This window comes from Triturus cristatus, chromosome 9, assembly GCF_964204655.1.
Source record: "Triturus cristatus chromosome 9, aTriCri1.1, whole genome shotgun sequence".
Lineage (NCBI taxonomy): Eukaryota > Metazoa > Chordata > Amphibia > Caudata > Salamandridae > Triturus > Triturus cristatus.
In genome coordinates, this window is record NC_140592.1 from 384,052,592 (window position 1) to 384,067,643 (window position 15,052).

Below are 15,052 nucleotides of genomic sequence, written 5' to 3' on the forward strand. Positions count from 1 at the left end.
GTTAGAGGATTGTTTGGTCCTTTTTTTGGCTTTCTCCAATAAATAAATCTATGTTTAGCCTACGAATGAGAATTTCTATCACTTACTAGTGCGTGCAGTTATGCAAAGAGCTGCAGGTCTTTTAGTTTGTCATTTTTCCTGAATGTCCAGTGGGAACCTTTATTTTTAATAAAACCTTCATGTTCACTGAGTTACCTTTATTTTCGTTCACAATATGAGGGAAACAAAGGATTTAGGAGGTAATTTAGAGCTTGCTCAAGTGGATGCTCATTCCATAAATTGCCGGGGCTCCTCCTCAACCAAACATGCTGTTCTGCCACCACATTTACTTTTGAACCAACCAGTGAGTCACCTTCGACAATCATTGGCAGCATCGGATTCACAATAGGGCCACCTTTGGCGTGTCAGGTGGCCACGTTCTATAGGGGGAAGGGGGTGTTATGACTCAGATCCTGCCACCCTGCCTGGCAGTTTCCCTTGGGGTGGGCAAAGGTAGGGCTACCTCCACTCCAGCTGCCTAGATGGAGAGTGTGTACATAAAATGGAATTCTGAATTTTGCTGTGATTACTACACCCAATGCTTGAAATTACTGTACACACTATACCCCTCCCCCCCCATGATTTTCTTCAGGTGAAACTTGGTGGAATTTGTGCAGGAAAAAAACATATAAATTAAAATTTTCACACAGCTGAAATGCGGAGGCAAGGGAGGGGGGGTTGACACTTTTTCACACACATTAAGTTGTGGAACTCGGAATGTTACTGCACAGGAAAATACCAATCTCCAAGGTACCAGTACTAAATGTGAAGGGTAGCATTACAGGAAATAATAGAGCAATTGCAATGAGGCTTATAGTGTGACCGGTTCAGTACACATTTTGGCACTTAAATTAGTACTTGTAAACTTTATTAATTTAGCTTATTTTGGAAATGCGCTACGTGTTGCCAAGTCACAGGCCTCAGATGTTTAGAAAATAAGCACTAACAGAGCAACAGGTCTTTCATTTACCCCAGCCTTTTGTATTTGTTAGAGCTTGTTTTGAAATGGCTGTGGCAAAACCTTATTGTTGGTGGAGCTGCTGAGACCTCAAAATCTACACAATATTTTTGTCAAAAAACAAAAATATCTTTTGGTCTCAAAAAGTGCACGTTGCCATATGAGCCCCTTGCACTGAAGGGAACTACTTTATGAGTGGATGTGCTTCTTTTGAAAGGACAGAATGCCATCATTCACAGTGAAATTCGCCAATGGCAGAAGTGGGCTGACCTTGTACGCCAAGCTGTATGCTCTAGTAGGTGTAAAAAAGGTAAATGACACAATAACAGATCAATGAATCAGGAGGGGTGGCTGAAAGCTTCTATATGTAATTATATTACATAGAATTTCACAAAACTCAAAGGTATGCTAACTGCAGATCTCAAAAACTAGAGACAGTAACTGTTAAATGGCAGTAGCAGTAGAAGAAGTGCTCTCTAACATCCTTTGATCATTATCCCATGTGAAGTCTTTCAGTTGAATGCCTATGTGAAAGGTTCTGGTTTTAGACGTTTGTGAATATGAGCTATTTTGCTTCTCTCCTCAGGACCAGGTCAAGTGCAATCCAGAACCTCACCATCGACTACTGTACGTTTGTTACTTGGGTGGATCTGGTAAGAGCTGTCTGATTTAGGAGCCCTGGATCGCTTTTTATATTATTTGTGTGGTAATTTACTCTACATCATTTTTGAAAATGTAATAAATGTGAAGGTTAAACTTTCACATTGCATGCATTAAATGTAGCACCCCATTCCATAATATTTTTCTCTACTAAGCTATTATCTGAGCCTACTTAGATATTTTGCTATGAATAGCAATGCACCCCTTATTGTAATCATGGGTGTTTAGTTTTATCTGGCACACAATCTGTATGGCATACACTTGCCTCCTCTGCCTTCCTGAGTGGAAGAAATAACCGAACAATGTACAGGTGAGGACAGCATTTGACATGTGTTACGACTGGCTGGTGATATGGGATTTCTCATCATGTTTGGTACCTCTCTCATCTTCTACCTTTCGACGTACAGGGGCAACTCATACCTGGAGGTGTCTGTAGCTGTCGAGGTTCTTTGAGACCTGGAGGCACGGCCAACACACAGGGGTTGATCCTATAAGAAAAAATGGAAAACTTTAGAATCAAGCAATCACACTGAGATGGAGAGTGCTCTGCAAAATCAGGATGTAAGGCTCAAGTGAGCATCTCCCATGACGATCTGCTTGTGATACAACTGCACAAGCCGTAGAACATTTGTGCAGCGTCTGAAATTAGCTAGGTTCAAAGAGGACAGGGAGGGTGGACAGTGATAAGGACAGGGGGGGAAAGATGAGGATAAGCATTAAAGGGTATATGAAGATCTAAGGTACAATAGACTGGCTGAATAACTAAACATTTACACCACCATGTGCCTGAAGGTCAGTATTTTGGAACTGATTTAAAATGCAACCGAAGCCAAACAAGATAGTCTTCAGATTTATACTGAATTCCGGTAGGGAAGTGGTGGTCTAAACAGAGGAACAATATTCCGAATGTTAGGGGAATGAACAGAGAAACGTCTGCCACCTTTAGTAATAAAAGATCTTGTGGTGGCATTTTTAAGCAGGGCTAGTTAGAGCTGAGAAGGCTCCTTGCAGAATGATATGTGGCAATCTGGTAATTAACGCATTCTTTAACCAGATTGTGGATGGATAAGTAGGAAAAGGCGGGCCGCTTAACCCTGAATTGGTTCAGTGCAGGGATCCTATTGTGGCAAGGCATGTTCTCGTCTTCCTAGGTAAGTTACAGCCCTACCAGCCTCATTTTGGGCTTCATGGAGTTTAAGGGTCTTTGGGACATATTTATCATTATGTTCCATTGCCCTTGCTCTATGCAAGGGGGCGCAAGGGCGACACAACACTAAAGTCAGATTTATGAAGCCATGCAAGGCCACCTTGGGTGGCCCTACATGGCTTGATAAATATGGAGTAATACAAGGCAGCACAAATCACTGCCTTGGTTTACTCTGCCCCAGGGAGGCATTCCATGGGTGGAGCGTGGGTGTTCCCATGCATCCACCCATGGTTTTTTCGCTCATCCCCATATTTACCAACACTGATAAACCTGGGATTGCATCAAAATGCTACACCTACCCAGTGGCGGCTCCTACGCTAAGGTGGAGAAGCACCGCCCAACTTCTCTAAGAGCAGTGCAAAAGGAAAAATAAAATGATTATAACACAATGTTATTTTCATCTTTTTCCATACTGAGGCAGTTTTATGGGGCAGAGCTCAGCTGTCGTCACAGCCAGCATGAAGAGGAGTGATTGGTGCATTTAAGTGCGTGTGGTGGTTTGATCTGCTGTCTTGGGCCGGCCAAACAGTCATGCACATTTAGCATGAACTCCACCTGGCTGTATTGAACAGCCCGGGTGGAGAACATGCACAGGTTCCCACAGCTTTTCTGACTGCCGAACCAGGTCGCTCAGACCAATCACATCGCTGCTGTCATGCTGGTGACAGCAGCGTCATCATTGGCTAGGGGAGTCTGTGAGCCCGGGTGCTGCCGGGAGACAGGAACAGAGGGAGGATGGAGGAGAGGTGGTGGCCGGCATTCAGCAGGTAAGTCATCTTTTTTCCTAAATGGCACCAACCCCTAGAAGCTGCCACTGTGCCTTCCCAGGGGAGGCGCAACAAGGAGAAGTATAGTTATTTCTCCTACTTTTTTCCCCGTTCTATGTGTGCTGCATTTTGCAGCCCACTTAGAAAGAGGAAAATGCCCCTTAGGAATACTTTTGTGCACGAAGATGTCGCTTCCTGCCCCAAAACAATCCTGCCTGCAACACAGGCACCCTAGCACCATGGTGCAAGGGCACATGCGTTGGCGCAAGGCAGCACATTGTGCGCCAGCAAAACACAGGACTGCGCCTTATAATGGTAAATACGGTGCGTTCCTGCCCTTTACTTTTAGGCACTGCAGCAAGGCTTGCTGTACTGCTCTGCGTGAAAGAATGGTAAATCTGCCCCTCTGTTTCTAAGGACAGCACAGTAAAAGGCGTTATGATTGGTGGAAAGGCCAGATGATGTATGGTATGATAAGGGTGAACTTTGGAAGGTTAGCATGTTAGAAAATCACTATACCTTTTCAAAATAGGAGTCCGTCTCCTGCATCAGCAGCTGCTCAAAGCGGAACTGATGCACTGCAATGACAAGATATGTTATGCTTTGACATACAACCAACATTTATTTCCATTATCAGCCATCAAAGGTCACAATAATTGAATGTCGAGGCTACAAAATAGTATGTCAGGTCTTGCAGCATAATTCCTAATTCTACCTACACAACTACTCTAGAATGAGTTTAGCCTTTGAAGTATTATTGTGTCTTGATCTGGTCTTGGTGACCCAGTGCCCCTGATAATAGCACCGCACCATATTATAGGAGTCGTCCACCAAAACTATTTGACCTTAGTAGGACTAGTGGGGCATTTTGTTACTTCCTGGATTCCATCTCATGCAAAAAACTCCCAATCCTACACTTTGACATCTTACCAGAAAGCTTCATCGCTAGTCCAACAAGTTTGTCCTCTAATATGAAAAAATGGTACATCTAATTCCCCATTATTCTCTTTCACTTGGAGCAATACATGTATATTATGCAAAACCAAACCATCCAGATAGGAGTGTTGAATACCTTGGTAGATGAACCTAACAAACCAAGGCTAGGAGCTAGAGACTCAATTGGCTTTGCCAGTTTGTTTAAATCCCCCTCACAAAAGCCAAAACATAAAGCAGAAGAATAGCATAAATCCTTAAAGTTATTATCACGATTTGAGAAAAAAGTTAGACCCTCTTGGTTGTCAACTAACAAACCTCATTATATATTCAGTTAAACTCCAAATCTATAGATAGGAAAATAATTGACTAGTTGCTGACCCCCTGCAGCAACATATACACACTACAAATCAAGCCCTCCACTCTCCCATCACTGCAGTCTATGAAAACAGCTTGTCGCTGATCAGAACTCCTTTAAATGGGATTGACAAAACTGAGACATAAGGGGACATTTACTAATTGGTACAACCCAACGCAGTAAGACAATGTGTTGCGCTGCATTGCATCAAATGGAGAGGGCAGGAATGAGCAGTATCTGCTAAGATATAACGTACTCCTGTTCTCTTTCAGCGCTGGCAAACTTGTCGCTGCCAAGCTCCTGCATTACAGTGAGGATTGTTTTTGTGCAAGAAGGAACACTTTCCTGCACAAAAATAATCCTCTGAGACTTGTTTTCTCTTTCTGTGTGTGCTGCAGAATACAGCACATGAAAAAAGTGGAAAAAAAGAAAAGAAATAAATATATTTCTCCTCTTTATGCCTCCCCTGTTAAGGTGTACCATGTTGACACATTCCCAGGGTTACTGGTATTAGTAAATTTGGAAATGCGCCTAAAATCATGAGTGGGTGCTTGGGAAAACCGTCGTTCCAACCACAGAATACCCTCCCAGGGCAGAGTAATGCAAGCCAGAAAATTGCACCGCCTTGTGTTACTTCGGATTTACTATGCCACGCAGAACCGCACAAGGTGGCTCTGTGTGACACAGTAAATCTCACTTAAGGGCTTGCATTGCCCTTGATCAATTTGGCCCATATTCCTGATCGTTCAGCCTAGGAATGCGGTTACTCAAAAAAAAATGAACACCAAATCCAGGAGTAACCTCATTCGAATCCAGTGCCTTCTTCCGTTCCCAACTATCACTGTCTTCAAAAAGTAACTCAACAAAAAAACTTTACAATCCAGGTGTGCAAAATTCGTGCAATTGGCTTTCATCCAATTACAAGAAAATTTGGAAATATTATTAGAAATTATGCATGATTATACAAAATACAAATCTGGCTCTTAATCATATATTTTAGCTTGAAAGGGCACCTTCATTAGACGTTCAGATGAGGTACAGTCTTCTGACGATCGGTCAGAAATTCTTTTGGTAAATTAGGAAATAACAGCACTCTGATAAGGAGGAGAGTTAGGGGCATGTTTAGGCCTACACAAGTGGCTGGTAAAGGGAGATCAACTAACCATAGCACAAGAGATGCACTAGGAACTAACTCCTAGTTCCCCCTCAGTAGAGATTTATCTTTGGATATTTAAGCTTGTTTTGGGAACTTTCAATGAACCTTGAAAATAACTGTCACAGCTTTTGATTCAGGAATATCAAGAACTTTTTGTTATTTAACATAATCAGCTGTCTTTCTGGACTTTGCTCTCTCAGTGGAAACAAACAGGTTCTTCATGTGTGAAATGAAAACAAATTCTTCATGGAGGTAGAAATAAGAATTGTTGACTGACCTTTTTCCTTTCAAGTCTCCTTCCCTGCAGTCCCCACCATAACTTCACTTCCCCCATTTGGGCGAATCGATACTCTAGTGAAATATGAAAACTCAGAGTTGGTGCTGCCAAAAGGAGGGCATCACCTCCAAGAAACTGGGCCGGTCAATACCCCAAGCCACATGATTTTCTTTAGAGTTTCATCCTCGCTACCCATTTATCTGACCTTTAAAAGGAGTCATTGGGAGACACGCTAATGGATCATGGCATAAATTACCACATAAATCAACACAAGCACTGTGATAACAGGAAGCTTTATTTTAGAATAAACAGACATATTTGTCACTGGAAATCTCCTAGAGACTAAGGTTGATTACCCCCCTAAAGATCTTAAAAGTAGGCTCCATCTCAATGAAGCCATAAAAAAAGATTGTTAAGGGAGTTCAATATCAACTGCAGTTATGATGGAAAATGAAATAATTTATTCCAAAGTAAGATCTAAAGACAGTAGTCCAAACATTGGCTCCTAATTAAAATAGACTATGGCAAAATCCTGTTAACTAGGTTATCTGAGCACATATGGGGCCAGAGCGCATAAGGTTCACTGGCATCATTGCAATTTTGAACCACCCTTTCACAATTAAATAGATTGTACATTTTGTACCAACATTTGGAGAGAACAGCAGGTGCAAATGTTGTTCACTGATCAGTCAGTGAGAATGTAATTTTTAGTTCAATTTAATCAGGGTAAACTGCTTCTGTCAATTACTCTTTAATATGGTACCTGATGTTCAAGAATTGCATTTACAACTTTTACAAAAAAGGCAAAACTTTAAGGCCACTCTTGCCAGTGAACACCTTGTATTTCAAAGAAGGAGTTTTAATAAAATTCAGAACTATTAATGAACAACTACTATGCAAGTTAAAATTACAAAACCTCCTAGATAGTGATTTTCATAACTTTATCATATGGTTTAATGTCTCCTTTCTTTTATTTGGACTCATTATATATTCAGTTAAACTCCAAATCTATAGACAGGAAAATAATTGACTAGTTGCTGACCCGCTGCACCCTTCCATCACTGCACTCTATGAAGCTTGATGATAATCTAGTTTGTCATCGGGTAGCCATGTTCCATTCTAAAGTGCTGCCTACTAGGGACTCATTATTAGCATAGAAAATATACCTTAGTCTACGAGATCACAGTGCTCCATGGAGGATGAACTCTGATTGTGCAATGTGTAATATAATTGTACCTTATAATGTTTTATCTGCTTAAATCTTATTAGCTTAGTGTCAATATCCTGAACAGGGCAGGCTTTGTTTTATAATTAATCAGGATTATGGTTGTTTTTGATATGGACATCCATTGTACATTTTTAACCTGGTAAATAATTTATTTTCTTTGATATTTTATATGTATTTATATCTTAACATTGTACAATTTTTGTGATGCTTTTATGGTTCTAACATGGTATAAACTGAATGAAGTGCATTGAATCGAATTGCATATGTCACTCCATGCATTGGAAATAGCAAATATCATATCAATAATCCTGATTTATACAGTACTAATGAGAAAAATATAATTTCATAGTGCATACTGCAAAAAAACCACAAGCATCAAACCAGTAAATGGCAATATTAATAGGCAGACTATCCCAGCCCACAAGCGAGACAACTGAATGGCACATTACAGTGCTCCTCTGAACTGAGATACTAAAGTGCTATTGTGCTACAGCTGCTCGAGCATATCAGGTCTCAGAAACATGACTTATGACATTATGCATATTGAAAACAGGAAAAATACATGCAGACCCTTGCTAGAAACTGTGATAAAGCTGAATTAACCATTTTTTAATTCAAGGGAATATGAACAACCTTGAATTATCTCCAATTATGCTAAAAGCAGGTCGAGCCTGCCTTTTTAACTGAGTCAAGATACTGTCAGTGTCAGTAAATCTCTTTAAATTTAAACCTCCAACCAGTTTTCCATATCCCTTCTCAAACGTTCTGTACTGAGCAGTTTTTCCAACCAATCCAGGATGTTGAGACCTTTCGTGTTCTCCAGTTTTGAAGAATCAAAGAGCGAGCAGTTGAGGATGCAATTGATACAAACTCCTGCCCCACTTGCCGATGCTGGTGCTCTGACTCTGCTTGGAGACCCCAGAAAATAACACACATGCCTCTGGAATTAACTTGGCCTGAAGGCCAAGGCTGATAGCAGAAACATTTTTTTCCCAGAATTGTCTCAGCTTGTGATAAGTATAAAAAGAAATGGAGCCAGATCCCAGCCACTGTCTGTTGGCAACAAAAACAATGATCCTCAACCTAGATGATTTTTAGAGATATTTTCTAAAATGGTAGTCACCTGTTGATGGACCATGTAATTGAGCAATAACCTATACCAATTTCCAACTCCTTGGAGCTTAGTCCTTAAAAGTGAGCTCATAGCAGGATGGATATCTTTGCTAGTTTCCTGGCAGTTATTAATAATGAAATACGTAATCTGCTGGAAACTAAAAAAGAAACTATTGCACTAATTACCACCACGTGCGAGAAGTTCTTGCCATACAATGCATTTACGCCTCAGAATAAAATGGCCAAGCTCCTTGAAGCCACACGAATTCTAAAACCTGAACTCAGTACGTGATTATTGTCAATCCAACTCAGTGATACTCCTGCAATTTGAGATACGTATAACCCACTGCATTATGATTTAATGCATGCATGGCTTTCAACTGACTTCCCAGATCCTGGAGCACCTTGTACCTAGTTTTCTTTGAGAACTTTGCTGTCTTAATAAAAACTGGCAGCTTGGGTTCTGCTTCCTGCATCATGTTTTCAAGAAAAAAAGATCTACTTCTCCTCTTCCCTCTAGCGATCTCGCCAAGATATTGAGCAAGGATGCTTCATAGTATTTCCACACATGAGGGAGCGCCAACCCTCCCTGTAAAATATCTAATTGCAAAACCGAGTATTTAACCCTTGGGGCAATTTTATTCCAGACAACATTTTTAAAAAGTGCATCCAAATCCTTAAATAACTATTACAAACAATGATAGGAACATTTGAAAAAGAAATCTAAGTAATGGTAAAATAGACATTTTGATAAGTGCGGCACTACCGATCATAGTAAGGGGGAGAGACGCCCATCTTTCCAGTAGCCCCCAAATCTTCTTAAACATTTCAATGTAGTTCTGTTGAAATAGCGGAGAGTAGTTATTGGTCACATATAGACTTAGATAGCGTACTGGGCTTTGAAAGCAGCCTTGCTGCTGCGGAGAAACGGGAAGATCACCAACTGGAGTATTGAACAGGAGCAGCTCTGTTTTATTTTGATTCATTTTATACCCCCCAATCCTCGTAAACTGCTCAGTCTCATCCAGAACCCTCTGCACATTCACCTTATAGAGTTTAAAATAAAAAATGATGTCATCTGCAAACAACTTCAATTGAGGCATACCGGAGTCCGGAGCACATATTGCTTCATTATTCCGAATCCTGACAGCCAGAGGCTCAATGAAAAATTTACAAAATATTGGGGTTAGAGGACACCCCTGACGGGTTCCTCTATTGATTGCCGCTGTTTCCACGAGGCTGAAATTCACAAAAATCTTTGCCTGAGCCCCTAGGTAAAATGTCTCCAGCATTGAGATAAACTGATTGGGGAAACCAAACTTCTTTAGACCGGAAAACAGCGCCTCCCAGATAACCAGATCAAAGGCTTTCTCTGTATCAATCATCCTTACTGCTGCACTGATCTGATTAACTGAGAAGTAGTCTAATGCCTACATTAAGAAAACAGTGTGTGCAGCCATCAAAAGGGTTGGCCACAAACCCACTCTGATCTATGTGGATTCAAGCCTGAGCAGCCGGAATAATAAGCATAGCCCATATTTTCATCAATATCATATAATCAGCATTCAATATACTAATGGGTTGATATGAATTAACATTACTAGGGTTTTTATATTTTTTTAAGAAGCTAACAATAGTTAATTCCTTAAAATTAGAGGGAACTTTGCCACCCTCCTTAATAAAATGAAATAGATAAGTTAGGAAACATGCGAGGTCAGTTATAAATGCTTTATAAAATGTCGGAAAACTGTCATTGCCACACACCTTTCCATTTGCCATTTTTGCAAGAGCTTCCTGAACCTCTGCCACTGTTATATTAGTGGTGATTTCATTGGTCACAGAATTTGACAGGTGAGGTAGCTTTATGGATCGAAAATACTGACACAAGCTAGATTGCGAGATTGAGTATTTGGTTTCATACAGGGTTCTATAAGGCTGCCGAAAAACCAGGGACACATCAGCCTTCACAGTAACTAATTTTTGGGTGTCTGGATTCGCAAATGTCCTTACTATCGCGGCATCTTGCTTAAGCCGGGTACCAGGCCAAAACGTGCTTACAAGTTGTATACATATACCTTTTGCTGATATGCTTTAGAGCTATTGATTTCTTTCATTATAAGAAAATCTCTCAAAGTTTGTTTAGCCTTTTCAAGATGGTTCTCTAAAGAAGGCTCTGTACTCAGAGGCCTATTCTTGTTCTGAAGGGATTGAGCTACTACGAATTACAATTCAACTATTTGGTATGTACGCAATTTATCTTGGCGAGCTTTCTAAGCAATAATCTGCCCCTGAAATCTGACCTTAAAAGCTTCCCACACTGAAAATAAATTATACAAAAGAAAATAGCCTCTGCCCGATATCGCCACCGCCATTCCCGACAGATACAAGATCCAGAGGAAGGACTGCCCCAACAGCCCGTGAGGGGGCTTGCCGTTGCAAACAAGAGCTCCCTCCGACTCCCCAGCTGCAGCTCCAGCGACTCCCTCTCCAACACCTCCACCTCCACTTCCAGATCCAGACCAGCCCCACAACCACACTTCGTGGCACCCTCACTTACAGACCCCCTGGGCCTCGCACCTCTTTCGCCACCTCCATCGCTGACCTAATCGCGCCCCACGCCATCGCCTCCATGCACAACATACTCATCGGAGACCTGAACTTCCACCTCGACAACATCAGTGACCCTGACTTGACAGCCCCACTGGACAACCTCACCAACCTCGGATTGAAGCACCTCATCACCACCCCCACCCACAAAGCCTGAGACATCCTCGACCCCATCTTCGCAGGAGGGACCAAAGTCCACTTCATCCACACCTTGCAGCCCCTCTGGACAGACCACCACTGCGTACACTTCTCCTTCAACACCACCCCCATACACAAGCCTGTCCCACGCCCATCAAAAAAGGAACTGGAGCAAGGTCACAGAGGAGCACCTCAACTCCACCCTCATTTACGACCCCCCCTCTGCCACGACCGACGCCAACTCTGCAGCCAAGGAACTACATCGCTGGATCTCTAGCTGTGCAGACAAGCTGGCACCCTCTGCCACACTGACAAACAACACCCTCGGAAGGCCACCTGGTTCACCACTGACCTCCAAGAAGCCAGACGCTCCGGCAGACATCTTGAAAAATTCTGGAGAAGCAGCAAACCCACTGAGGACCAGACACCTACAAGAACGCCACAACAGAATACTCAACTCAACAGAGCGACCAAGAGGACCTTCATCCAGAACAAAATCCTCACCAATGCCAGCAACTCAAAAGAACTCTTCAACCTCATCCAGCAGTTCACCAAACCCCCCAGTGAAGCCACGGACATCACACCGTCCTAGGACCTCTGCAACAAGCTTGGCTCTAACTTAAACCTGAAAATCAAAGCCCTCTACTTAAGCGAACAGACACCAGAAACCACCCTCCCCTCTGCATTGATAGCCAGCCCACCATCTCCACCTGGACACAGGTCACCACCGAAGATACCACCACGACCATGAAGAGCACATACTCAGGAGCCCCAACGGACCCCTGCCCGCTGCACATCTTCCACAGAACCGCTACCACCATAGCACCCAAACTACGGTGCACTATCAACGCCTCCTTCGAATCCGGCATCTTTTCTGATGATTGGAAGCAGGCAGAGGTCAAGCACCTCCTCAAGAAACCCTCAGCTGACCCGACGGACCTGAAAAACTACCAACCCATCTCTCTCCTTCCCTTTGCAGCCAAAGTCATAAAACATTCGTAGATGCCCAGCTGACAAGAGAACGCCATCCTCGACTCCTCCCAGTCTGGGTTCTGCAGTAACCACAGCACCTAAACCACCCTCATCACCGCCACCGACGACATCCGTGTGCTACTCAACCAGGGCCACACCACAGTCCTCATCCTGCAATAACTCTCCGCAGCCTTTGACACCATCTCCCACCGCACTCTTGCAGCCAGACACCTGGACGCCGGCATACGGGGAACCACCCTCGACTGGCTTCAGTCCTTCCTCGCCGACAGAACCCAAAGGATCAGACTCCCACCCTTCCTCTCCGAACCCACAGAGATAAACTGCGGAGTACCCCAAGGATCTTAACTCAGCCCCACGCTCTTCAACATCTTAATGGCCCCCCTTGCAGCCATCGTCAGACAGCATGGGCTCAGTATAGTATCCTATGCCAAAGAAACTCAGCTCATCCTCTTCCTCACGAAGAACCCCAAAGACACCAGACTCGGTTTCCAGGAGGAAATGAAAGAAGTAGCCACCTGGATAAGCAACAGTTGCCTACAGCTCAACTCGGAGAAGACAGAGGTCCTCGTCCTCGGACCCTCCCCCACCACCTGGGACAACACCTGGTGGCCCTCAGCCCTCGGAAACCCACTCACCCCGACGGACCACGCCTGGAACCTCTCATCATTCTAGACTTTTCCCTCACCATGATTCGCCATATCAACGCCATCGCCACCACCTGCTTTAACCCCCTCCGGAAGACCCTCAAGTGGATCCCCCCTGAAGTAAGAAAGACCGCCACCCATGCACTCATAACCAGCAGATTGGACTATGGGAATGCCCTCTACATCGGTATCAACAAATCCCTGCCACACAAACTCCAGATCATCCAAAACACCGAAGCCAGACTCGTCCTCACAACTCCACGACATGAGCACATGACCCAGCACCTGCGAGACCTCCACTGGCTCGCCGTCGAGAAGAGAGTGACTTTCAAGCTGCTTCCTCACGCATACAAATACCTCCACAACATCAGACCCAAATACCTCAACGAAAGATTCTCATTCCACGTACCCAAAAGAAACCTACGCTCCTCCGACCTCGCCCTAGCAGAGACCCCATGTATCTGCAGAACCAGAGCAGGTGGAAGAGCTTTCTCCTATGTCACGGCCAAGGCCTGGAACGAGCTCCCAGTAAACATCAGATGCTCCCCTACCCTGCACACCTCCAGAAACAGCTGAGCCAAAGCTGCACAGCCCCCCACCGGCATCTTGAGACCCTCACGGATGAGTAGTGCGCTTTAAAAAAAACCTGATTGATTGATTGAACAATTAATTTCCTCATTTCAAGAAGCCATTCTTGATTGGAGAGTAGGGATCGATCAAGCTGCCACCTAAGCTTTTCCCTCCTTATTGTTTCCAACATTACCATGAAAGAGACTAGCGAGTTGTCAGAGAAGGCATTTATGCTCAATATTCGAGCCAACCCTTTTAATTGATTGGGAAATAAGAAAAAAATCCCAATGAGAAGCAGTATGAAAACGATATGATAAGAATGTGTACTATAAAATGCCTGGATGATCAGAACGCCATGGATCAATTCATTGAAAATCTTGCTTCAAAGTATCAACCACTCTCTTAGTTTGGGGGTTTAATTGCTTCTTGGATTTATTGGATGTATTTAATGCCAAATCCTGAAAACAATTAAAATCCCCTCCTGGAATTAGCAGTCCTGCGGCCCCCATAGCGATATTGTAAATCTGCAGTAATGGACCTATGTCATCGGTAACTAGGGCACAGTTGTTGACTAGATTCATAGGGGTTTCATTAGCAACTACCTTAAGCCATGTCCACCTATCATGTGGATCCCTGATTACTTTGCTTACCAGTCAATCAACCCTCTTCCCCCCAAAAGTAGCCAAACCCCTTACTGCAAGCCCTGTCCAATCAAAGTATGCATAGGGATGTTGCTTCCGGATACAAATATCTGGGTCATTGTTCTTTAGATGAGTCTCCTGTAAAAATAAAACCTTGAGGGAGAAAGACGTCAACCACCTTATCAGCCTCCCAAAATTACGCCTATTTGCAATGCCATTGACATTGCAAAAGATAAGCTTAACCTTGAACCCCATTATATAGATACCCTTTTCCTAGCTAACGCAGCTTTCATGTCACTGATCAACAGTACTCCAAATCCTGTTACGATTCGGCTCATTTTAATGACAAGTGCTCCCTCTACCCATGACTCGAACCTGAAAATACCCACACAAGTGACCCACAAAAAACCCCGTCCCTGCGAAGGAGGAATGTCAACGTTACCCCCCTTGCAGCTCTTGCAGCAATATGGGGAGCCATGGAGTTGCACTCTGGTGCGCATGTGACCCCCCAGCAGCACCCGCCCTCGCCGACCATAGACCATCAACATCATTGCACGGAAACAAAAACATTCATTATTGATTAGAGATTTTCCGAAGGAACTGTCGAGCCTCTACAAGACTAGTAACTGGACATAATTTCCCTTTTCCCAGCACCTTCATTTTAGACACTTGTGCTATGGATGCTTGGGCACCCTGAGTCCTAAACAAGTCTAGCATTTTTACTAAGGCTTTATGATGAGGAGCCGCTGGTGCTGACATATCT

The 15,052-nt window shown here is 43.4% G+C and overlaps 1 protein-coding gene across 2 annotated transcripts in view; it reads right to left on the reverse strand.

Moving 5' to 3' along the window:
- The window catches only part of LOC146798005 (mitogen-activated protein kinase kinase kinase kinase 5-like), a 581,883-nt gene that overhangs the window by 205,335 nt on the left and 361,496 nt on the right, over positions 1–15,052 (reverse strand). For both annotated transcript variants that reach the window (XM_085625240.1, XM_085625239.1), the window contains 2 exons: positions 4,151–4,209; positions 2,078–2,145 (listed from right to left, as the gene is read on the reverse strand). In XM_085625240.1, the coding sequence (XP_085481366.1) occupies positions 2,078–2,145; positions 4,151–4,209 (127 nt within the window). The remainder of the gene's footprint in view (positions 1–2,077; positions 2,146–4,150; positions 4,210–15,052) is intronic.